At 39.0% G+C, this 26,512-nt stretch overlaps 1 protein-coding gene across 2 annotated transcripts in view; it reads right to left on the reverse strand.

The window, feature by feature from the left end:
- Window positions 1-26,512, reverse strand: part of slc6a6b (solute carrier family 6 member 6b) — a 38,175-nt gene that overhangs the window by 6,276 nt on the left and 5,387 nt on the right. Inside the window, exons 1-12 of one of the 2 annotated variants that reach the window (XM_066698319.1) lie at window positions 24,444-24,502; window positions 19,741-19,970; window positions 18,852-18,986; window positions 15,441-15,675; window positions 14,325-14,457; window positions 12,733-12,867; window positions 11,780-11,883; window positions 11,527-11,651; window positions 9,288-9,400; window positions 2,862-2,999; window positions 1,543-1,645; window positions 668-768 (exon numbers count right to left, since the gene is read on the reverse strand). In XM_066698319.1, coding sequence (XP_066554416.1) covers window positions 668-768; window positions 1,543-1,645; window positions 2,862-2,999; window positions 9,288-9,400; window positions 11,527-11,651; window positions 11,780-11,883; window positions 12,733-12,867; window positions 14,325-14,457; window positions 15,441-15,675; window positions 18,852-18,986; window positions 19,741-19,970; window positions 24,444-24,487 — 1,596 coding nt within the window. In that variant the 5' untranslated portion in view covers window positions 24,488-24,502. Of the gene's footprint in view, window positions 1-667; window positions 769-1,542; window positions 1,646-2,861; window positions 3,000-9,287; window positions 9,401-11,526; window positions 11,652-11,779; window positions 11,884-12,732; window positions 12,868-14,324; window positions 14,458-15,440; window positions 15,676-18,851; window positions 18,987-19,740; window positions 19,971-24,443; window positions 24,503-26,512 lie in introns of those variants that run through there. The other variant, XM_066698320.1, reaches the window with a different exon arrangement.

Consider the following 26,512-nt stretch of genomic DNA (forward strand, 5'->3'; position numbering starts at 1 on the left):
CCCTAAATAGTTTTCCTAGACAGGACTATTTTTGGACCATCAAAAAAAGAACCATGTAAAAAAAAAGTGGGGGGGTTTCCAGCAATGTCTGTATCTACCATCCTTTCTTCATATTCAGAGTGTAAGGGGACACACCAGCTACCCACGTCATAGACTCTAGGGGAGCAATTTGGAATTAACCCTGAATCATTCAATGCAGTACAGATTGCTGTTCAGTCTTCAGGGAAACTGAAGAGCAGATGGAAGTGCTAGGAGTGGCAGTGTAATGCATATCCAATATAATCCTACTGGGTTGGGGAGGGTGAATATTAAACTACAGGATACTTGCAGGCATAGTCAATAGAACTGGACTAAATGGTAAGGGTGCACACTCAACATGAGCATAGAGAGGAGTACTAACACTAACACTTGCTCAGGACAATCATGTGTAATTGGGAAGGCAACAGCTGGCATGCCATTTCCACTGTATCAGCTATACAAATGGATTACAATATCGGTAGCTGATCAAATACTGCAATGTTCTACATAGCTACTGCAAAGCTTTGAAATAATGCTGCCAAACCTGGACCATGCATTGTCAAGGGCAACCAAGTGACATTCACTGGTATAAAGGGTTGTTATACTCCTGAAACTGCTTTAAGGTTTGCCATAAGAATAAGTGACCTACCAAACAGAGGACAGGGGTGATTACAGTCCAGCTCCATTTCATCCAGGGATTTGGTCTGTAGCCAATCATGTCTTCAATCGCATCATAGAAATTATCAACGCCTAGGGTGGAAGTAAATGAAAATGAGGACAGTGCTCAGTGAACAGGATTGATAGAGGAGCCATTTCCTAATGTTACTGAAAAAAACTAAACCTAGCAAAATATCTCAGAATCTGGATTACCAATAACAAAATAAATCTATTAAGAAAATGCTTTCACATTTTTTTTTAGAAGAGATATCCATCACAGTGCCTGATACATTTTAAATACATTTCAGAGTAACATTTTAGCACACTTTTAAGACAAAGTGGGAAACAAACACCTGTATGGGCAGAAATGCTATTAGGTTTACTTCCCAATACCTGTATGCTTACCTCCATAATAGGCACAGCTCAGGAAGATCAACAGTAGCATTGTCCCCTATTCACACTGTCTTTAAAAAGGACATGTGGGAAGGCAGCATTGCCCATTATATTAATATATAGGGGGAGCTAATGACTCACAGAGTAAGGTTTTAAAAATGACTATACAGTAACATTCCATGTCCTACAATGACTCATTTTATTTGGTTGATAATTCTATATATTACCATGAAGAAGGTGTTATTTTCATACATATACATTTATATAGCCAAAATCATAAAACATTTGCCACCATTTTATTATTTTCTTAATAATTAAAAAAAAAATCTGTAAATGGTGACCTGAATCATTCAGGGGTTTTGAGGTCGTTTTGATTTGGTAATAGGAATACATTTTTTATTTTATTTTATAAATACATGTAGGGTAGCAGAAGTTTTACAAACATTGGCCCACCACTTTAATTATGGTACTTACCATATACCCAGGCTACAGCAATACATTCAAAGAATGCAACCCACAAAAGGCACACACCACTGGCTGCATAGTAGTCAAAGAGTTGAAACACATACATGCCACCCTGGTGAAGGGGAAAAAAGATAAGGGGTTAGTATTCATGTGTGACGTTACAGGGCTACATTTATCTACATTCGATATGGTAATGGAGCAGAACACATGGAATATAAGCAGTGGGAGTCATGATGTCATGGAAAAGACCATACCAAGTGTGACATTCCCAATGAGCCATTTACACAGGAAGGATACAAATATTAACACCATGGCACTGGAGACTATTCTAATTGCTATACTTGGAGATACAGAAGAGAAATGCTGGAACAAACTAGATATCTGAACTGACACACCACCACTGCATTAAAGTGTGCTAATAGATGGAAAGTCTTGCGAACAAAAGATGGGTACATCTATTTGGAGACAAAATAACAAAAAAAACAATGCACGTTTGATGGCACCGTCTGATAAGAATGTTTCATGCTTCTGAAACCCATCTTGTTGTCATAATAAAATAAGAGTAATGTACTTCAATGGAAAAGGACATGATGTATAAATAAAGACACCATCAATAGGGGTCCTTAGCAGTGAAATCAAGCTCAAAAAACACAACACAGGTGGAAACGACGTCATTACAATAACATTTAAAGGTCATTTATGCGTCTTGTAACACATTAGGGCTAGGCTATAGCTGCTTGCTGGTGAGTGAATCACTAGATGCATGCTTTCACCCTTCAAAAACTGAAAATCAGCCATTAACTGCTTATAATTAACCGTCTCTATATTTAGAGCTTGATGAATATACTGTGCCAAAATGTCAAATGTTACTTTCCTCAAAAAATTAATGTATTCTGTCATGCCACGAAGGCTAAACAACGATTCAACGGTATCAATAACATTCTTGGAGTGACTGACACTAATGCCCAACAGAAACAAAGCTCAGAAATGCATTTTATTCTCAGAAATGGGGGTGGGGGAAAAAAAGTGTGATGATAATCGTACAAGATATATAGTTAAAGCTGCACAGTAATATTGCATGCACATCTGTAGAATTTCATTATAGATCTTCTGCATTTCTATTATTCTGTGTGCATATCTACAGTATATGTTGTTGGGTTTTGTTATTTGTGAATGTTTCTCCCTAGAATGTAGTTAAAGACATGTTGCTGCAACATTATTTTACAATGTTTTTACATTCCCTCAATTAAACATTTTTAAAATTTGTTTGAGGTGTTGTTTTTACCAGAAGAGGGGGATGTAATGAAGGGAATTGGAGGTTTACTTACTTGAGTTACCATCGTAAGTCCCAGAAGATAGCTCAGGAAACACACTATAGCTATAAAGATTTCCCGCCGGTAACCCTTCCTTAGGAAGGATGGATACAGATCAACCAACGATGTGATCTGTCCTTCCACTTCGACAAACTGGGAACAAAAGACAGAAAAAGCATGCTCATTTTAGCTCACTTGCATTAACCAACATAACAAAAACACTAACAGGGAACACTTAAATATATTACACCAATTGAGAGACACTGCTGAACAGTTCAGAAATGAGTGTGCAAAAGAATCAAAACAAAAATGTAAAAAATATTAAAATGGCAAACCACAGAAAATAAGAGCTTAACGACAGGCAATGCACCCTTCCCAGATACTCCTTCATATTGCCTGTAAGTGATAGACAGGGAATCTCTAAGCAAGATAACAGGTGTAAAGTGCTTAAAGAAAAGTAAATTTCTTATGTGGGCTTTTATTTTTAGGAGTTACTCACACAAATCCAGTGTAAGTCCTCAGTTTATTTCTCACATGAAGCATTTTCAAAAATCTTCTGACTTTGTTAGTCCCTTTACATAGAGTCCTTCTGTGCACATGTAAGTCTCATTTTAAACAGATGGACTGTAATTTTATTCCTCCTCAAAAGACAGAAGGCCTTCATGGGACAAACCTGCAATCTTTAAATGCAGATAAAGCTATAGAGGTCTTGTTTGTTTTTTTCATAAAATTTCAAGTCTTTAAATTCAGGCCTCCAATTAGGTCCTCAAGAATGAAAACTATGATAAAACCATAGCTTACACTTTCTACTTGACAACAAAATTAATTTGAAAAATTAATGGGGCTGAAAATTCACACCTAGTACCTATGAAGTGTAGCTGAAGAAGCAGAGTGAACTATAACATTAACATGGTAACAAACATGTTAAGCTTCACCTACAGCTGCATTTTAACTTCAATTTAATGTACCACAATTACAATTCTAATGGACTCCAGGGACCAGTTGCATAAACACAGACCAAGTCATAGTAACGATAGACACTAAAGTTAAAACGGTTGCATAAAACAGTCTTTCCTTAGACTGGTCTTACATAGTCAATCATGCAATGCATTCTGGGAAAAACATGGCAGACGCTTCTATAAAACAGAAATGATTCCAGTTAACTGAAAAATCTGTGCTAGTTATTGAAATATAATGCTGACAAATATATCATTTGGGGGACATTTTCTGAAACGCACTCAAACACAAGGCGTTGGATAAAATAATTAAAATGTTAATGGCGTCAACCTGCATTGTGCGCAGTCTGTAAAAGACTGACAAATTGTGGTAGAATATTATGTATTATGTATTTCTTAGCAGATACCCTTGTCCAGGATATGCTAATGTAAGAGGAAACATCTGTGTACTGGACATTCTTGAAACTTAAATGCAGCAGAGTTATGATGATTATGATTATTTATTCCTTGCCAGATGCCCTTAACCAGGGTGACTTACAGCATACAAGAGCTGTATGCAACTGACTAACTTGCATTACACTAGTCTAACTGTCAGATTAAGTCTAGTCTAATGGTTTAGACTAGTCTAATATAGTTTTATGCAACCGACCCCAGGTCGACCTGCTGATCTACTGGCAGACCTTGAATGACTTGTAATTGTTATACATTGCAAATAATTTAATTAGCAGGTAATACTTAAGACCCACTAAAGGACTGTTATTTGCAAGATCACGGCATGCGTTCTAATATTAAGTTAACCATGCTGCCCAGACTGAATTTGGAGTTTACTATGCATTCTAAGATTCATATCAGGTATGGAAACGGGGTATAAAGTTGAACTGTTGTAATACAGGATCTTATTCTGTATTACGCACACTTCTAGGACAGTTTTCCAGTCAGAACCTTGGCACTCAAGGGTCTGTTGAACCCAGACTCGGCGCGCTTCATTTGAACATTGGATGGCGAACCTTGCAGTGCTAGAGTGAGACTCAGTCATGCTTGTCTGTTGCAAATGCAACAATTTCATCCCAATGTGCATCACTCCATTCAGTCTATATCTGAGAAAAAGACGAGTCATGAGAGCTTCTCTCACTTCATGGTCAATGGTACCTTCACCAGACAACTTGGATGGAAAAACATGGTAAAATGTTTCAGCGATATAGAAAATTCAAATGTCAGTCAATGGCATCTTCTGTGGGGGTCTCCATTTATTCATCATGCTGTAAAAACCTGTCCAAGATACAACACTAGTTTCCATAGTAAACACTGGCAAGGCTTTGATGGTGGACCAGTTGCCCCAAACCCATGACACGTTCTTCTAATGTGCGGCCAAATACAGCAATGATGTCCAAGTTTAGCAGATAGTAAGTCCACTGGGTGCTGGAGTGCTGAATTACAGGGACAAAGACGACAAAGACTACAAAGGCATGATGTTAAATTCCAGATGATGCTATTGATCCGTCTTCAGGGGTGACATTCATCGGGTGACCTCAGAGCAAGTATGAATTCCCACACACACCAGCTGGAAATCCAGGAGAGTCATCTTTGTCTTGTAGAGGGAAAGGCCAAATTGCATTCTCTCCAAAACCCTTCATCCCAGGATGACAGTATTGTAGTTTCAAGTCCCAACTAATTATTTTGTTCCATTGTCCTGGAAAATCTGGTGTTTGCCTGCACATTTCTGTTAGTGCCACATACAAGCACTGCAATCATGTACAGGTTTAACAATAAAATGCTGAAGGAATGGTACAGTTGGCAAGAGGACGGCACAATGAGATATTTCAAATGTGATGCCCAGCTTATCAAAATGCCCTTGATGATCAGTGTTGAAAAATATCCCTCTTTTAATGGACTACAGGCTTGAACAACACAAATGGGACAAAGAAGATGGCCAAGGCAGGAAAGAACACTCTGCACAGGACAGAAGTCAAAAGCCGTCCACTGGTTGATGTCAGAAATACAGCTGTAGAACTAACTTTTCTTTCTTTTTTTCTTTGCCGCTAAGTGGACAAAGAAAACCTAGTGAGCTTTTTCCAAAATTCCTCTCCAACTACAGGGCAGTGAGTGAGTAATCCATTAGCAGGAATAAGGTGTTCAGTGTTTAAGAAGTGCCGACTCTCCATGGGAAAGCCGGATGCCTATTCATTGGTTTCTGGCAAACCACTGGGCTTTCAGTTCCCTTGCCTTCACTTAATAAATGGCAATTTATTTATTTTTTTCTTCAGGTTTCTAAAGTCAAAAGTCGGAAGGAGAGCTGGGGGGAAAAAAACTTTAACCTTGGGCAATGAGCCACGTCCTACCCATCTAGTTGTACGGGTGGCAATTTTGAGTGTTTAGTTCCAAAAAAGAAACCTTGCATAGATTTTTTACATTTATTTTGATGACAGGGTAGAATACAAACAAAGGCTTTGTTTTTCTGTATTTGCATTCATTATTCATAGTGTGATTCATCTTTCTGGATTTAAAAGGTTATAGCACAACCAACCATTGTTTGAGAGAAAACTGAGTTACTTAAAGTGTTTGGTCTAGACTACAAATGGGATCTTAAAAGGACCTCTGGGTTGTCCACATGAACTTCTAAGGGACACATATATTGGAGTCACACACTTGTTTCTTGCTAAATACGAAGCCTTCATGCGGAAATTAAACTCAGTACTTGTTAATTGAAAAGACTAATAGTATTGCCCATTTATTACACAGCCTAGAACCCCTAGATGAAAGTCCTAACCCCTAGTAAAAACAAAGTTACTCATAATGATAATCAGGCCTGTAACTTGAAGCAGGGAACTTTTTACTTTGTGTGTGTGTGTGTCTGTGATTATATACAGTACTGTGCAAAAGTTTTAGGCAGGTGTGAAAAAATGCTGTATGGTAACAATGCTTTCAAAAATAGACTACATTTATCAATTAACAAAATGCAAAGTGAGTGGACAGAAGAAAAATCTACATCAAATCTATATTTGGTGTGACCACCCTTTGCCTTCAAAACAGCATCAATTCTTCTAGGTACACTTGCACACAGTTTTTGAAGGAACTTGGCAGGTAGGTTGGCCCAAACATCTTGGAGAACTAACCACAGTTCTTCTGTGGATTTAGGCAGCCTCAGTTGCTTCTCTCTCTTCATGTAATCCCAGACAGACTCAATGATATTGAGATCAGGGCTCTGTGGGGGCCATACCATCACTTCCAGGACTCCTTGTTCTTCTTTACACTGAAGATAGTTCTTAATGACTTTCACTGTATGTTTGGGGTCGTTGTCATGCTGCAGAATACATTTGGGGCCAATCAGATGCCTCCCTGGTGGTATTGCATGATGGATAAGTATCTGCCTGTACTTCTCAGCATTGAGGAGACCATTCATTCTGACCAAATCCCAACTCCATTTGTAGAAATGCAGCCCCAAACTTGCAAGGAACCTCCACCATGCTTCACTGTTGCCTGCAGACACTCATTCGTGTACCGCTCTCCAGCCCTTCGGCGAACAAACTGCCTTCTGCTACAGCCAAATATTTCAGATTTTGACTCATTAGTCCAGAGCACCTGCTTCCATTTTTCTGCACCCCAGTTCCTGCGTTTCCGTGCATAGTCGAGTTGCTTGGCCTTGTTGCCACATTAGAGGTATGGCTTTTTGGCCAGAAGTCTTCCATGAAGGCCACTTCTGACCAGATTTCTCCGGACAGTAGATGGGTGTACCAGGGTCCCACTGTTTTCTGCCAATTCTGAGCTGATGGCACTGCTGGACATCTTCCGATTGCGAAGGGAAGGGAATTGTGTCTTTCATCTGCTGCAGTAAGTTTCCTTGGCCGACCACTGCGTCTATGGTCCTCAACATTGCCCGTTTCTTTGTGCTTCTTCAAGAGAACTTGGACAGCACATCTGGAAACCCCTGTCTGCCTTGAATTTCTGCCTGGGAGAGACCTTGCTGATGCAGTATAACTACCTTGTGTCTTGTTGCTGTGCTCAGTCTTGCCATGGTGTAGGACTTTTGACAGTAAAATGTCTTCAGCAACCTCACCTTGTTAGCCGAGTTTGGCTGTTCCTCACCCAGTTTTATTCCTCCTACACAGCTGTTTCTGTTTCAGTTAATTATTGTGTTTCAACCTACATATTGAATTGATGATCATTAGCACCTGTTTGGTATAATTGTTTAATCATACACCTGACTATATGCCTTAAAAATCCCTGACTTTGTGCAAGTGTACCTAGAAGAATTGATGCTGTTTTGAAGGCAAAGGGTGGTCACACCAGATATGGATTTGATTTAGATTTTTCTTCTGTTCACTCATTTTCCATTTAGTTAATTGATAAATATAATCTATTAACATGTATATTTTTGAAAGCATTGTTACTTTACAGCATTTTTTCACACCTGCCTAAAACTTTTGCACAGTACTGTATATATAAACACAAGATTCAGAGTTTCACATGTAAAGGATTGTAATTTAGCACAGTCTAGAATTATGCTTGGATTGAGAGATCTGATATTCAGAAAACCCACCAATTGATGGCACTCCCCTGGGCAGTTGCCATTGGAGCAGATGTACTCACATATTTATAAATGAATCTAAAGTGAAGATATGAACTACATGGCACAAGGGAAATAACATTTTGAGTTCCTTAAACAAATCCTATTACTGTACACATAAAGGACAGTAATAGACTTTGGGTTACTTTTTTTTCCTCTGTATGGAAATCACCCAATTTTCTCAATTCATCTGTTCTGTTACAGAACCCCAGTAATACTTCCCTTACTGTTTTAACACAAATGCTCAATCTTATTGTAAAACTTTTGTATCTAGGCTTGTCCACCTGTAGTGTTTACGTCTGTCCTCTACTAGTCTTTAAAGCTATAAGTATTATTAATCTGTGCCTGTATCTAAATTAAATCCTGATTATCTGACAGTGAAGATAAAGCACAATAATATAAGATAAATGTATTAGTCTAGAGATGAAGACATTCAGTCTTGAGACACACCTTATTGCATTTCATATCCTTGCTTGGCTAATGCATCCGTTACAGTGTGGCACAATCTGGAGTTCCATGACAGAATCACTGAAAGAAATCCTCCCCTTTCTCAATACATTTTGGCCACTTGCCTTATAGATTCACTAGACAAGATAATAATATGAATGTAGTTTTGGGAAGAATCTCTGCACAATGCAAATGTGTTCTGTTTATTGCAAAAGGACAGCAATGCAGACAGCCCAGTTTTGTGCCTCATTCAAATTATCTTTATATTCCACTGGGTGACACCTTCATGCAATTGACAGCATTATGTCATATATACAAGGAGATTTAAAATATGTAATATAATACATATACAAAGAGATAGTTCTGCATCAGTGCCACTAATTTAAACACTGCAGGTGTTTGTAATTGCCAAGGCATACAGAATAACCTTTTTGATTTGCATTAGTAGGAGGGGTGGTATAACCATAAACTCACCTGGCTGTCGAGGCCCAATAGCAGAAGCATAATAAAGAACAGAATGGCCCAGAATGTGGGCAGTGGCATCATGGACACAGCTTTAGGGTAGGCAATGAAGGCCAAGCCAGGACCTATAGGGGAAGAAAACAGAAAAGGGGAGGGGAAGGGGAGAGAAGATAATAAGTACTCAGCTCATTTTTTAATCTGCTCCATGCCATAGAGCCACATCCAACCAAAGTGACACCCCTGGCGCAGAACAGATTAAAATCCAAGAGACGTATATGTATGCATGTATATTAAGCGAGGCACATTTTTCTTTAAAGGAGGTGTGTTAAAGAGTTTTTCGTCTTCCTCTATTCTATGGCTCATCCACTTAAATCTTGATCTTAACTTGATCTTAAGGAGCGCGCGCTTAATTACAATATTTAGCATCTAAAGAGTTCAATAAGTGGGTCCCCTCCCTCCCCCCACCCCCATGACTACTGCTTTTTGTGCATTCGGCACCAAAGAGAATCCTAGCTAAATTATGACACTGACAGGGGGGCGGTGGCACCGTACTAAATCGAATCCTCTTGTCTTTAGAGGTCTGCAAGGGTGCCGATGGATTACCTGTTCGACAGATGTTAAAAGCAGAACAAAACAAGAGAAGAACACGTAGCAATTCGTTTAGCTGTAGAAGTTACAGTAGGATCGTTCAAACAAACACAACAGACCGAGTATCACTGAGGAGCCTGTGTTTGTGAGAAAACAAAAATCACCCCCCCAAAAAAAAAAAAAAAAAAAAAATCATGGAAAGATTCCAACAGCACTTACAGATCAACCTGTCACAGTTAAAGCTTGAAAATCTTTATTTTTATTTTTAAATCCCAGCCTGAATGACTTTAAAAGACCTTTTCACTGCTTACCTTAAGGTGGTTTAGTTGAAAAGTTCATATCCAACACATGTTTTTTACTTCTAACTCTATGAAGATACAATTTTATAGCACAGTCTTCTATATACATGATCTACTTTCCATGCTGATGCTTCTTTAAATATTCTTCTATAAATATAGAATGGGCCCCTTTGTTAATTAGGGTACAGAATATCCAACAATACATTCCAACCCGAACATCTCCCCCTCCAACTCTCAACTGAGAGAGAACTATTTATGGACCAACAGGTGAAAGACCACTTTTAAAGTTGCATCTTCAAAGAGGTTTCAAAAGAAGAGCATTACAGACCAAACTAAACACTTAAAAGGGAGCCAGTGAAACAGGATATCAGTTTAAAGCGATAAGGTAAAAAAAAATCCTCTTATAAAGGGATTGACTAAAAGAAATGTTATTATCAAACACACACACCAAAAAAAAAGTTTCGGAAGTTCAATTTCTTAAAAAAAATACGACCTGAAAATAATCACCCCACTGAAACATTTTGCCAAGTTGCCACGTGAAGAGAACACAAAAGAGTTGTAAATAAGTGTGAGCATGCAGAGTGAAGATGCATCTGCATATCCAGTTACAAGTTACAGGGGAAAAACAAGAGTGCATGGAATCCATCTCAGACATCAGCCAGATGTAGTTTACATCTTTCAAGAAATTCCAAAAGACTGCCCAGTGGTTTCTTACAAACATCTGCGTTGTTGCAGGTAATTACAGCCCATTGTGCGACAGGATAACTTCGATTTTTTTTTTTTTTTTTATTAACTTGGCACAAGATGTCCTGGCTGGTAAACTACTTTGGGTTTTCTTTGGTTTTGTTTTTTAGATGTTTTGCTTCACTCCAGTATCTGTTGATTAGGAACAGACTGTCTGAGTAGCACACTTTACATCTAAAGCAAACGAGGAAAGAAAACGCCACTTTATTTTTTGTTTTAACTGACAGACGATTCTTCGCCACTATTGTTTTTCTAGATGAAGTCCAATAAAACCAAATATAATTGGTTTCCCCAGCGTTTCCTTCTTTAAATGCTCTCGATAGCTTTACGTATGGCAAATCCAACAAATCAGATTCCTTTTCCTCTGGAGTCTCACAGCTGTTTTATATTTCATTTGCATGGTTATATATTATTTCTATAAAAATCAAGGACGTTTGGCCGCAAAGTCTACATTTCAGTGTCGTTTTTTTTTTCTATGAATTGTCCCGTTAAAAGTTTTAGATTTATTTTTAAAGTTTTTTAGGTTCTGTTTTGGCTTTTTCTTTTTTTCTAGAAATTGAATGGTTTGACCAACTCTTAAGTAGCAGCGCCCACCATCACTGCTACTTTTAACCTCGTACCTGACTCTGCCACATCGGCAATGTCCACCCCTTGCTCTTGTGCCATGAAGCCCAGGACGGAAAATATTGCGAAGCCAGACACAAAACTGGTACCGCTGTTCAGGCCTCCCAGCAGCAAACAGTCCCTAAGTCACACATATGTCATGGAGTTTGTTAATTAACACAAAAGTTCCCCACTTTTTTTTTTTTTTTTTTTTTTTACCCAACTTTACAGCACTACCCACACCTCCCCCCCTGCAGTGTGGAGGCCTACCTGTAGCAGTTGTATTTGTATTTGTTGTAGCTCCCCAAAGAAGTCATTGCTCCCAAGCAGATGGCATACGAGAAGAAAATTTGAGTCCCCGCATCTATCCACACCTGAGGGAAAAATCAAAAAAAGAAGAGAAAGGCATCCAAGTGTCAGAGGGTTTGAGACTCGTAAGGCTCCTGCAGACTCCTTCACTTTCACATCCAGCAAATCTTAGATCTACATTCTCAAAGTTAGTAAGCTCACACTAAAGCGACTTTTTGCCATTTCTCATGCGTGACCACATACCTGCTGTCTGAAGAATCATTCTAATAAACTGTGGTTTGAAATATGTGCTTCTGTAAAAATAAAATGTAAGGAGTGGAAAAAAAAAAAAAATAATAATACTGATATTAATTTTTTTTTTTTTAAATTGCATCATAACAACCCAGACTAGCCTAGTGTGCATTTATTTGGTTCATTTAAAAATTAAAGAATAAAAATGCAAAATTGGCTGCTGAAAAGATTTTCATGTCTTCCACACCCTCATTATATTGATCATTCGGGACCTCAGCAGACATGTCTTAGCTTACTTCGACTTTGAATCATTATGCAAATCTAGGCCAAGACTTTATTTCCAACAGGCTGAAAGTCCCATTAGATTTTCTGTTTACCATCCATGTCCACTCCTACAACAGTTGTATTGCGAGTCACTAGCTCTAGCAACCTAACAGATCCCACCCCTCCCCCGCTTCCCTCGCAAACTCACTTAACGCATAATGATTTTACGGTGTTTAGGTCTAGGTTAATGTTTGTGCTTCAGGCTTCACCACTAGTACCTCAAGTACTGTAAACACAGCTAATACTCCAAGGTAAGGGAATTTCAGAAACTCTGCAAAATGTGTGCAGCAGTACCAGAGCACCTCTTGCCAACAGACACTCCGCAAAGGCACAGAGATCAGAGCAAGAAGGGCTCCTACCTCTGGGTCTGCCAGGCGCCCAAGATCCGGATACAGGTAAAACTTGATTCCCTCGGCGGCCCCTGGCAAAGTGACCCCACGGATCAGCAACACAATCAGCATGACGAAAGGGAACGTTGCGGTGATGTACACAACCTTCAAGAGAGAAGAAGGGAGACACAGGAGATCAGACCTCCTTCTCAAAAACTGATAACTTCTTATAACTAGGGGGATGGATTGGATTTCCCACCCAACGCTGGCTTAAGCAACTTATGCTGAGAGAACAGGATTTTCCATGAGAGGGTGACACATTATTGGGCATTGGGTGTATTTCACAGTGGCAACTGTGAAGATGAAGCCTTACTGGCCGTTGACAAAAACTCTTTTTATGTGTTAAGATGCATAAGAAAAGCATGGTAGAAAATGCATTAGAACCCATTAGGCCTCAGCATTGCTGGTTTTTGGGTTAAAAACAGGTTGGCCATCCACCAAGCTACAGCTGCTGTGAAGCGGCACAGCTGTCTTGTGTTGATAGATTGGTGGAGCTAGCTTACAACATTATAAAGGCCGGGAAACACTCTGTTGATGGATGGTGATTCAGAAGTCGAAGGTAGTCTGTATAGGGAATGGAAATGTACTGCCTATGGACACTCCCATAAATAAGAATACGTGCCAGACAACATTCAAGTTTCCCCATCCAAGTGTCTCTGATGCCGATCAACTTGATGGCACAAGAATGGAAACAAGAATTTAACCTACAGGGCCATGTCTGCATAGCTCTTCCCACTGGGCTGTTTATAACAGCGTCAAGTCGACATGTGTATGCCGAGTAACCGAGTTCCTTAGGGATTTGGTTAATTTCCCCTACTTTTAAAAGCAGATATTGTTTATTTTTAAACCAGCTAATTTTGGCCTCTTGCATAGAATAACTATGTTTAAAGATGATTAGGAAATATTTTTGATGGCATTTGCAGCTATTCCCAGAAGTTCACATTTAGGTACATGTGCACTTCAAGCTCCAAAATATATAACCAATTGAAATTGGGTGTCCTGCTCTTGGTAGGGATTTAAAAGTCAAATCTGTAAAAGCTTTAAAGTATAGCCACACGAATGCATATTACAATGAACACAAAAGTAATAGCCCATCAATATAATTCTCTTTTACAGTGCCATAATTGGTAGTGGTGTAGGCAGACAGAGACACTCCTTGGAAAGACAAATGTAAACTCCCACTGCAGGAAAAGTGAAAGTTCCTTTGCTCTGTATCCTTTTATGGCACACATTTAGAAGTTGTCCCATCAAACAGAGAGTTCATAGATTTTCCCTTCACAATCTTGTCCCCCCCCCCCCCAGTTACAACACTGTACAACGGATAATGAAGTTCTTATCCAGAATTAACAAACAGTTCTGTGCTCTGATGGATATGGAAACAAGCCATATGAATACCAGAGAGACATATTTAATTAAACTATAACAGTGTGATAACAAATGACGACAGTTGAGACAGGAGAGGGGGTGGTTGTGTGGGTGCAGGGGTGCGTGCGCACGTGTGTGTGGGTGCACTCACTTGGGTCGGGGTATTTGAAAGCGAGAAACAAAAAGCAGACTCTTACTTTCCCAGTCGACTTGACTCCCTTCCAGATACAGAAGAAGCAAATGACCCAAACAGCCAGAAGACACAGAGCCAGATCCCATTTCAGAATGCCCATATCATCTATGCCATCGGAGATGCTCAGAACATTGCGTCTGTAAAGAGGATGCAAGGTGGCATTAGTGAAGTCAAAAAAGAATGCATCGGGTCACAAGGTTTTGTTTGCTTTGGCCTCATTAATGGTCAGTGAATGCAAAACTTGAAGGTAAGTTTGCATAGCCTTTTACATTCACCATGCTTAAGCTGAATGTCACCTCTTCCATCAGTTAATACATTTTGTGAATGGGATCTCTTATTGTATAAGAGATGTCATTTCGTGCAGTTTGGGCGAGAGATTCTGGCTGCACAAACTTTGTGAAATTACATCTCATTCAATAAGAGACACCGTTCACACAATGTATGAACGTATTATAAATCACAAATGTATATAGTTGACAAATATATCAGTAGCTGATCTGCATTGTGTTTTCATGCCAGGTAAATGTAATTAAACAATTTAGAACAAATGTACAGCCTGTGAAACTTGCATTAGTAGCATTTACATGTCCTGAAGGTAAATTAAGATTTTTTAAATCCTGATAATTCTCTGCACGGGTTGACATTTATACACAAGACAAGAGGTATAGGAATGTTTGGAACTGCTGCTCTGTGATTGGATAGTTTCCCATATGAGATTTAGAATAAACTTGTGAAAGGATCAGGCTTTTCTGGGTGAATTGGTCTGGCAAATTACTAGCCACCTTCTGCAACAGGAAAATGCTTTACTCTACATGTCCAAGTTCAGATCCTCAAGAAAGGAAATGCCTGAGAAGCTTAATGTTATTATTTTGGGAAAACAATTAGATCATACAATGGGGTTGTTAAATTAAGATTAAAACATTGCTAACATAGCCGACAGGCAGTAAAAATTGGTATATAAAAAACACTATATTGAAACCTAGATTACACAGAAACCTACTTCATGGCTGCCTTGTCTTTGCTGTAGCCTCGGTTTGCTCACAATTGTGCTGTCTGTACAGCATGTAAACCACTAAAGGGCTAGGGGACATGTACATCAATACATAAACTGTCTGCTTACTCCCAGAATTCTGTAACCGGTGAGGTGAAGTTGGTGGAGTTGACCGACAGCCAGATAGTCTTGTTCTTTCGGAGGGTGTCTTCTACACAGTTGGGAGTGTTCCAGGGCTGATTGCACCTAGCCCAGGGTAACTCAGGCTGAAAGCACTGGAACAGGTAGTACAGACCCCAAGCCAGGATCACGATATAGTACACGTTGAGCAAGGAGACAATCACAATAGAAGCGTAGCCTATACCTGAAGCAGGGAAAAAAAGAAAAATAGGAAGGAGTTATTTATTTTTATTTTTTTTACAGCAGGACAATCTTGTATTACAAGGCTAAGGGGGTTTTAGTCCTCAGGCAACTTCAAGATAGATCATTTTTTAATTCCCCTTCATAAGCACTCTCAATTAGTTAAGTGAGCTTTTAATTTTATGAATAATCTGCTTAACTGTACGTGCATTTTACCAGCTCTTAAGAAAGAATAGATTGTAGTTCTGGTGGATGGTAGCTGACCCTAACTCTTACTACACAGCTAAACACCCAACAACAACACCGTTTTTATTTTTTTAAGCAAAAGCGTAAACCAAGCTATTTTTATCTTGCTGGCATAACCACACTTCATGTAATGAAAGCCGGCCATAACTGGGGATGGGGGTTCCCCTCCTCCTGATTTATTTGCAGTGCTAAGGCGATGTGGGCTGTTACTTGATAGCATACAGTAAAGCAAAGCTCATCAGAGGCTAACAGGAAGATTGCAATGGTGCCCACAAAATCCTGTTGTGATGTGGGAGCCCTTGCCACCTGTGAGCACTCATCTCTCAGCGAACTGCCTGTGAAGCTGACGGATGGCTTTTTCAGCAATCCTGGATGAGCAGACAAGCTAATTAACAGCTGGGCTAACTGTCCAATATGGGCAACCCCCCCCCCCCCAACATAAATGGTGTTCAGACTACAAAGAAAGTGATCAATAGCTGATTGGATATCAAAAGAGGTGGTGGGACAGCATTGTATGTCAGGTATATTGGTTGTTACTTAGCAATGTGGGCGTTAACAGATGCCATTGCAATGAGATTGATTATACACTACAATCATACATGAAAACCCAACCATCCACATGAAGTTCATTAATTAAACAATTGCCTCTGAGAATGAATTCCCTGCATTCTATTCCTACTGGGAAACGAACAAAAAAAATCATTTGAAATTAAGTGAAAGGCATGGAAAATGTGTAAAAGTAATGAGCTTCAAGTTTACCACAAATATAGGTAAAAGGACTGTTCAAATAACTCAAACATTCTAGCCTGGCTGGCTTTTGATGGAGAGAATAATTCAGCTATGAGCTCTTCTATTTCTCCACCCTGACTCTTGAGTCCAGACAACTAAATTGCTTTGTGGATGAAGCATATTATAATATGGTTGATTATAGTACACTAAAAAATGTGGGGTCTCTCTGCTCTGCTTATGCACATGCATGTCCTGCACACTAGAAAGAAACCTAGAAATTCTGCATCGCTGTCACGGACTGCCATTTCTCTTTCCTGTTCATAAGATGTCTCCTCCTTGAATGGCTCCTAGGCCTGCTGTCTTGCTAAGCATCTCCCTGATGTTTTTCCCCTGCACTGCTGCCATGACAACGCAGAATTCAGCACTGTACATGCGCACGTCTTCGGGCCGGTCTGTTTACATGAAACCCAGGCACACGATTACAGCCGTGGAGGTGCTTAGTTCAAGAGGGAAATTGTGTGGGGGGGATTGAAAAACATTAAATACAAAATGCGTCCACAGACACACCACACTGGCAAAAGAGATAGAGGATAATATAGTTTGCCCTAGTTGGAAGAAAACATGAAAATGGAGTGTGCCATTCCAGGAGGGTTAAACAATACAGAGTCATTTATTTCATACCTGAAAGGGCAGCCTAATGAAGTAAGTTCATTTCAGTTAGCTGTGGAGGAAAAGGCTGGCTGAAGGGAACATGCTGTATCTACACAGATCCTAGCAACCAGGAGCACAATAAAAACTGAACTCTGTTTAATAGGTTTAAATTAGGCTAGCTAGAGAGACAAGGCTAGTGGGTACTATGTTTCTTCCCACGTGGAAAAAGGTGCAGGTATTGTGCTTGGATAAAAATACAAACTTCCATAGAAAGCAGTCCAGTCGACACAGATGGACACTCTCACAGATGTTTAAACAATGAAAGGGGCTACTTTTTGTGGCTAAGCTGGTAAACATTGGTGGTTAGGATGTGGAGTCTAGAAGTGGGTGGTTTGGATCTTTGAGTTATTGACCAAACACCAGTGAGAGCTCTCCAGGAGTGGTGCACAATTGACCTGTGCCTGGGTGAGCTCAAAGTCAGTCAAGTTTTCCAGGCCTGCCTAAAAAGCGTGCGATACATTATGTCCTCTAATGTCGTTTACACTGCAGATTTGCAATGGTTAAAGGAAATGGACAGTTTTATAATAATTAAATTTTGTAGGATATATCCCATTTTAGTCCGTGGGTTGTAGTGCTAAAATAAAGTCAATACGTTGATAAAAACGGATTTTGTATAAATTAAAAAAAAAAAAAAAAAAACATAATACAGTCACCTTTTGAGTGTGATCCAAAGGCCAAGGCCTAGTGAAGCTTAAGGCAAGTCATAATACACAAGGCATGTAAACACAAGGCCAAATGCTTTGTTTGCTTGAGGAGTGCAAATCAAACACAAAAAGGAAGGCGTTTTAAGTTGGAATTTCCATCATTGATATCACCACTAAGAGCAGACTTATCAACTTTATCCACAGGATGTCATGACAACCAGCAACCAGTGCAGAAGCAGGAGATAATATCACAAATTCTCTGGAAAATGTGTGTTCCATCTTCCAGCTTTGCTAATTGGTCATTGAATTGATTTTATTCCAAACTACTTCTATAAAGGAGTTCCTTAAGCTTTCTCTTCCATCTCACTCACTCTCCAAAGGAATAAAAAGACCCTTCAAATATAATAAGAAAAAAATCCTGGAAGACCCTGCTGTTTCTCTACAAGGACAATTAAGTGGTTTCACACCAGCTCATTACAGCTCTCAAGGGTGTTTTTACACATGCAGGCACAAGATGGTAGTAACAAATCAGTGGATGAAAACATTTCAGAAATTGGACCTGTTGGTTATTCTTTATAATTTGCCATTTTTGATTAAGGAGAATTTGTTTTTTCAAATGAGGGATCATTGAACCTCACTCAGTTTTTACATGAGTAATTATAGGTATAGGTTTTGTTTGCATTTAAACAAGGATTAAATAAAATAAAATGCTAGTTTGGATGTCAGTTACTGATTAATCCACACCTACTGTAAAAAAATAAAAAATAAAAATAAAAAGTCTGAGGGTTTCACGATGATAGACGCTGGCTACTAGGGAGCTTTCTCCAAAACTCCTCTTGAACACACTCACCAGTAAAAATGGGGCAAAGCTTTTCCCAGCAGGTGATTCCACCTTCAGACGTATATTGTCCCAAAGCCACCTCCAGGAAAAACACAGGCAAACCTCCACCGAACAAGAAAATGAAGTACGGGATGAGAAATGCACCTGGGTAAGCAAAAACAAAACTGCAGATTAATAATAATGCTTTGGGGAAGAGACAAGAGACACCAGCACTGTGTCTTCTATGTTTACATGGCTAAAAAAAAAATATTGAATTGCAGGAACTGATCTCAGCTTAAATTTCCATGTAATTATTTGTATTAATTAAATTTACTTCAGTTCTTTAAAGAAAAAGACTTGAGGTTTTTACCATTTCAACTAAGGATTTAATTATTTTTTTATGCAAGTCAATACAATTTCTGTAGCAGGTAAATGCTGGATATCACATTCCAGTGAAAGGATCAAGGAACAGAGACACCCAACAAGAAACATCAGGTAGAAAAGGTCAAATATATAACATTTCCATGAGGAAATATCCATCCATCCATTTTCAAAACCGCTTATCCTGGTGATGGTCACGGGGAGGCCAGAGCCGATCCCAGCAGGCACAGGGCGCAAGGCAGGCATACACCCAGGACGGGACGCCAGGCCATCACTGGGCAACACACACACACACCTAAAGGGCAATTTAGCATGGCCAATTAACCTAACCTGCATGTCTTTGGACGGTGGGAGTGCCCGGAGGAAACCCACATGGACACAGGGAGAACATGCAAACTCCACACAGACAGGCACCACGAGCCAGGACTCGAACCCGGGACCCCTGGAGCTGTGAGGCAGCAGCGCTAACCACCCTGCCCCAATGCCACCCTCCATGAGGAAATACTTCGTTAAAATAACAAATAAATAAAATACTCACCTCCACCATTTTTATAGCAGAGGTATGGGAATCGCCAGACATTTCCTAAACCGACAAAGCCGCCCGCAACGGACAGGACAAAGTCGAGCTTGCTTGCCCACTTCTCCCTCTGAGGCGGCTTGCCTTCTGCCTCGTCTTCCGGTCTGGTGCCAGGGCTCTTCCCGGGTGAGGGCTTCAGAGTGTCCTTGTGGAAATCCTTCAGGCATTGGAGTTTCTCTTTCTGTGCCATGCTGGAACACAAAAGCAAGAGGCTTCAGTTCCTTGGTGAACGGCATTAAGTCACAATGTGAGCACAGACACGTGCCGGTGGCCCTAAGCAGTTGGGAACGAAAGCGATCATCCAGCTCTGAACAGTGTAATGTGAGGGCTGCAGGAGGGGCAGTTCTGCTTTTGTAAAAGCTGCAAAGCCCACCCGATACTACTGGGCAAAATGCCTAAAACACTGTATATATGGATAAAAGTCACCGCCACCCCCCCCCGCCCCCACATGCACATGCACATACACTTGTACCCTACTAAAATTAGGAAGGCCCTAACATGCAAGCATAAAGAGAAGCTGACTCGGATCAAAAAGTTAAGAGCTGGACACAGCACACTATACAGTAGGAGGAAAAGACCCACCCACCCAAAATGGATGTCATGCCTGATATTACTGTACAGGGGGCTCTTGTGTGTACTACAGAGCAAGGGAACTCCAAACTTCCTTTTAATTAAGATTTTGTCTGGTTATTTGAATATACTTTGAAACTCTTTTGATTGTTCTTTATCTTAGCATTTTAACTGGATATAAACAAATTAATAAGAAAGGAAATACACTGAAGGCGCACATACATAAATATACGTGTGTGAGAGAGATTGATTGAGCAAAATATAAAACAAAAGTTTTGCCTATTTGTGCAATACAATATTCTTTACATAGCAACATGTACAATTCAGTTCTTAGTAGTGTTATCTGAAGCAAACATCACTTGCTTTGTGTTACTCATGAGAGGAGAAATGTCAAAACAGGAAAAGAAAATAGTTTCCACACAAAGTGTTTGTTGAATGTTTGCCATGTGTTTCAGACCACGTTAACTGACAACTGGCAATACACGAGTTTCTTTGAGATTTTCCTGATGGAAAAGGAAAAATAAAAATATAAGCCCCACTTCAGAAAAATAAAACGACAAACCCAGAAGTTACAGGAATTAAAGAAAAAAAAAAAAAAAACTAAGAAGTCCCATCACAAATCTATAGATCAAATGTAACAGACTAGAAACAAAACTTGACTGTACTTTCCCAATTCCTACAAGTATTAGTCTACACAATAATCCAAAAACACTAATGAATTATGTTTCACCGAGAGACTCGACAAGCCTTAACTAAAGTCATGTATACACTGTTGAGATGCTATTCCAAGAATGAAAGAAAAAAAAAAAAAAAAAAAAGTTCTGTGATTACTGTCCTGTATATCACATTTCCAGTCAAGTGCCAGAAAGCTGCAGAACTTTACATGATCCATTGGAGAGATTGCCATGGACAAGCAATTCTCTGGCTTCTAGAAGCCTGAATGGTTTTCAGTTTGTGTTGATTAAACAAATGGGCTTTCTGACCAGAACGGTCATTGTTCAAAATCACTTATTGTGGTGATTTGTAAAATCAAACTAAATAAAGTAATTAATAAATAGATAGATAGTAAAATATCCAGTAGTGGAGTATACAAACAACAAATTGTTCCATATCAGGTCTCCTGTCCTTTTGGGGCTGGTTCAAAATGAGATATTCACCTCTTTAAGATTTGGCTGTGTTACAAATTGCATCAAAGTCCCAATCTATCTTCCCTCCCTTCACATTCAACAGGCCCAATACAGAGAACATACCCATTAGAAACTCTTGCAACAGCTCAATATTAGATTCACAGAGGTAATACAGTAACTTCCTTAATGATGTTAATACCGATTTCAACAAATCACCTGGGCCAAGAAATGTATTTTTTGTACATTCCAGCTCATCTTGAAAAGTTATTCTGCAGTTGATTACCCAGGGAAAAAGGGAACTTCATCTAATCTTATGCAAAAACAGCTTCCTTTCTGTAATGTTTGTATTAAAACTGAGACTTGTTATGCAGATACGTCTAGAATTTAAAATAAATGCTCAAGAACTCAACATTAAATGGGCAAATTCAGAATGCAGTGAATTATTTAAGAGTTTTGCTCAATCCGCTGTCTGCATGACACGTCTAAGAATTGGTTGCCAGTCAACACGGTGATCACAGTTTTTTTAATAATAACTGATGCTTTTTAAAAAGTATGTGAAGTAAAAAAGTTAAGATTGTGCTCTCAGAACAATGATTTGATATTTAAAGGTAGCACTTTACATTACATTATGAGTCATCATGGCAGCTCAAGCAGCTAACAGAACAAGTGTCATTCAAGTTTCACCACAAGTGCAAACTGATTTACTGAAGAGACAAAAACAGGTTTAAAACCTCCAGCAGAAATAAACCATGTTTTTATAATGCAGTCTAATAACCGCTGAATGTGGTTAAAGCCATAACACAAATTCCTCAAAATGTCCTGTGTTGCAGTGTTCCTTTGTTTGATGTTAAAACAGGAAAAAACTAAATTAAAATTAATATGATACCACTACGTCTATATTTTCATATAAACAAAGGAAGCTAAAAGAGACACGGCAAAAACACCCATATCACTTAACGGCTTTAACCCACATTTACTGTCAAGAAACTGTGCACCCAAAACATACTGATGAGCAAGCTATTAATAAAAGAGTCATATGGGAACACAGAACTAACAAGAACCCATTTCATTGTTGTGCAATATAAATACAGACCAAGGAGTGTACAAGTCAACAGGGACATTTCTTTACATTTATTTTGTTAACTTTTTAAGAAACACACTTTGACCAAGAGTATTTAAACACAATTGTGATCACGTCCCTTGAATGCACTGTAGACCTGCTGAAACATCTTGGTCTCTCGACTGTAATCATTGCCTACCAATTTGACCAGAGGGAGCTATGCTAGTTTGAACAGAGCTTTAAATTGATAAAGTAAATCACATGCTGCGTTTTTGTTTGGTTTTTAAAGCATGTCTTTTCTTTGTTAGCCCCGAGGCGACCGATGAAACAGGAAATGCAATGTGGGGACAAAGATAAAAGCTTCAGGGACCAATGATGCGAACATCTAATAGAATTGTTCCTTCCATTCTGCTCAACTTCAAATTCAATTTCACAATTCACACAATAGAGGCTGCAGCTATGGCTTTCCATTACGGGGACCATGTTAAAGGATCAGCCATAGCAGTACGTGGTCACTCGGGAGCCTGATCCACAGCTGCTTTGCACAACGGATTTCTCCCTGGCTCTGGCCTTGTTCGCTGTGGAGCTTCAGCTCGCAAATGCTCTTACAAATGAGCCCAGGCACAGCAGTTTTTTTTTTTTTTTTTTTTTATTAGGTGCAAGCTGGACATGTGTACTGCCTGTATCCCATAGATGGTTTTAAACAGGAGCATGGGGCTTGATAGGGGAGTTGGGGATCGGTGTGTTAGGAAATAAAATAATTGCACTTTCCAAAGCGCTTCAACACGTGTTGGTTGCCTTCCCGTTTTAATCGTATCGGCTTCAGAGATGCCAGATTCATTACTGCCAAGTGGTACTGGCTTATTGAGAAAAGGCCAAATCATTTTATTTCTAGCATCAATTTGTGTCAGAGTTTTAGGCTCACACCAATTACACTGATAAATCACATTGTCTCCAAAGATACATGCATGAAAAATGCTTTATCAGTTTAAAGTAAATGGTTTCAAATTAATAATCTCACTTCCAGATTGAGACATTGGCATCTCAGTGCATACAGGCAAAATGAGTTCATCTTTCTAAGCACTTCCAGCCTAGACAGTTACAGAGAGACACAGAAGTCAATGTTAACACTCAGACCTGTCAAGCCAGTAGAAGAACACAGGTGAACAGCTATATGTAGTCCGATGCTACATGTAACGCAAACTCAACCAAATCAAAATATTACTTTTATTTTACATGCAAAGCGACAATCAACTTTTAATTGGATTTGTCTGAAATAATTAGGCAAAACATTGCATTTTTCAGGCATTTTGTTAGTTGTAGTAGGTCTCTAGAAGCAGCACACATTTAACACTATTTCTGAGACAAGCTTTACTGCATGATAACAAGAAAATACATGACCTACCTTAACCCCCTTCACACAAGTTGAACACCCTGCCTGAAAAAGAGCCACTTGTACAGAAGAATGCCCTAACTGCTACCGCTCAGAAACTGGTGCCTTGCAACTTGAAAATCCAATACTTCATTCCACTGCAATATTACAGAAGTTAATTTCCACTAGCTCAGTAAGTTCCCAAAAAACAACCTTTATGAGAGAAGTGTTGCGCAAGTACAACACAATTGTTACATTGAAAGATTAGATTTTAGATTAGATTGAAGAAAACAAATCCATCAAATTGAATTTAGCTCGCTCAGATTTACATATACTAATAACTATTTTCAACGTATTGTTTTTTGCAAGCAGCTGGTCTTTAATATAAAAGGGACATAAAAAGCAGAAGTAAAAAATAAATACAAAAAGCCAGTTTATGATCTAATTTTAATTACTCCAAAAAAAAGACAGCACGGCAGTCTAATACATTTTCACTTCCATTCACTCATTCAGAAGACTGAGCTTTCACACTTACAGTTCCTTCATAGCAGCAGGTGGTAGGTCTGTATGCTTCCCCATGCCTCTTTAAATACCTTAATGTCATCCTAGCCCATTCGAAATGAAGCTGACAGTGAGACACGCCCCTTGACTAAATGCAATTAAACAATCTGGAGATTGGGCACAGCTTACAGCAAGGACTGCCCACGTGACCCAGAGAGAACACTGTAAATTTCCATATACCAACAAAGCAGAACAGACTGAATTATTAACTGTGTGTGGGTCATATGAGCTTGTCAAATCAGATTTGGAAACACTGACAGAATAAGTAAGGCAGCAATCATCTTGGGTGTACTGCTACTGATAAGTATGCACTGCTGTTAAATGGGGATCCCGTCTCTAATACAATAAGTGTTTTTGTTGGCTCTTATTACAGTAAGGCAACAGTACTTAATTTACTAATAAACATGCACACATTTTGCTCTTCCAACAGAGGTCATTTTATATATTATTTTTTTTGTTACTCTACCGCAGAGTTAAATGCAGCAATTGAAAATCATTGTATATGCAAAATTTGGAAAGTGCCTAATTAGGATGCAGAGCACAACTGTCAGGCTCTACTCCAAATTTCAATATAACTTCATCATAAAACCTAATGGTCACACTTTACAATAATGGGCACCAGTTCTAAATGAATTGATATAGGAATACCACAGGAATAACATGAATACCTTATGCACTCCATCTGTTGTTATTCACATGTAATAATAAGGTTTATGGTCAGGGTTAGGGATAGGGTTAGAGACTAGGTTTGGGGTTGGGGTTATACATCAACACCAGAACTCGGTTGAAGTGCATGAGGCATTTATAAGTTATTCCTGTGGGATTCATACATTAATCCATTAAGAATCAGTGCCTATTGTTGTAAAGTGTTACCAAACTAATAGCTTTAGTAAAACACCTCCACACAACTGGTGTGTGGCTAATGGCCCAATCCAGAACATTGTTTTTCATGTAAGAGCCACCAGATGGTTAACATAAACAACGTGGAATAAGTAAATCTGTGAATTTGGTTTGTAATGACAAGGAAGCCTAACCAAAAACAAAGTAGCTACAACTGACCTTTCGGCCAACACAAGTGTAGATTGTGGAATATATGAGGTATGCGAGTCTGACATTGAACATGCAGGATACATTATTAGAGTGAGTAGCTCATACAACAAAATACTATGCTACTTAGACATGAAGATGTTTTTGTTACTTTTATGTGGACATACAAATCCTATTAAAAGACTATTCAACTCAATGTGAAGTGGCAACATTTTGAAACAATTCTTAAAAGGTGCAGTTTTCCAAGAATCCCCTCTGTCAAGCAGAAGGGAAATATCATCTGCTTGCATACATATGAGTGACATACCTGCCCCCAAGAAAGGTATTCAAATTCTATTGCCATAGTATTGGTCACATTTTGTCATTCTAGTACACTCGTCAGGTGTCGTCCCCCCCCCCCTTTTTTTGCCCAAATCTTCTACCATACATTCTTTACATAACGAAATCTGATAAATAATCCCAGAAAATCATACTTAAATCCTAATAAACTTCACAGAAATGCATTTGAACTGTAATCTAAATAAGTACAGGTAATCTTTCAATCAAAAATTATTTTATGATTGTTATTATTATATTTCTTGGCAGACAACCTTATCCAGGGCAACTTACAACTGTTATAACACATCACATTATTTTTACATTCAATTACCCATTTATACAGCTGTGTTTTTTTTTTTTACTGCAGCAATATAGGTACAGTCCCTTGCTTAAGGGTACAACAGCAGTGTCCCCCAACTAGGACAGAGCACATGACCTTCTGCTCAGGAGTCCAAAGCCTTAACCATTACTCCTTACTTGTTGTAAAATGTCTGCAAATTAAATAGGAACTTGCTATATATTGAGTACTCTTAAGACTGAACACTTTGATATTAATTAAGAATTAATTAATTTGCTGAACTTGAACCATTTATTATTCACTTGTCCGGGTGTTTAAGAATGTGCAGTAAAGCCTTGCGACTTAAACTTCAACGCCATTTGATCAGGGACGCAGTGCAA

This window comes from Amia ocellicauda, chromosome 3 (assembly GCF_036373705.1).
Source record: "Amia ocellicauda isolate fAmiCal2 chromosome 3, fAmiCal2.hap1, whole genome shotgun sequence".
NCBI lineage: Eukaryota > Metazoa > Chordata > Actinopteri > Amiiformes > Amiidae > Amia > Amia ocellicauda.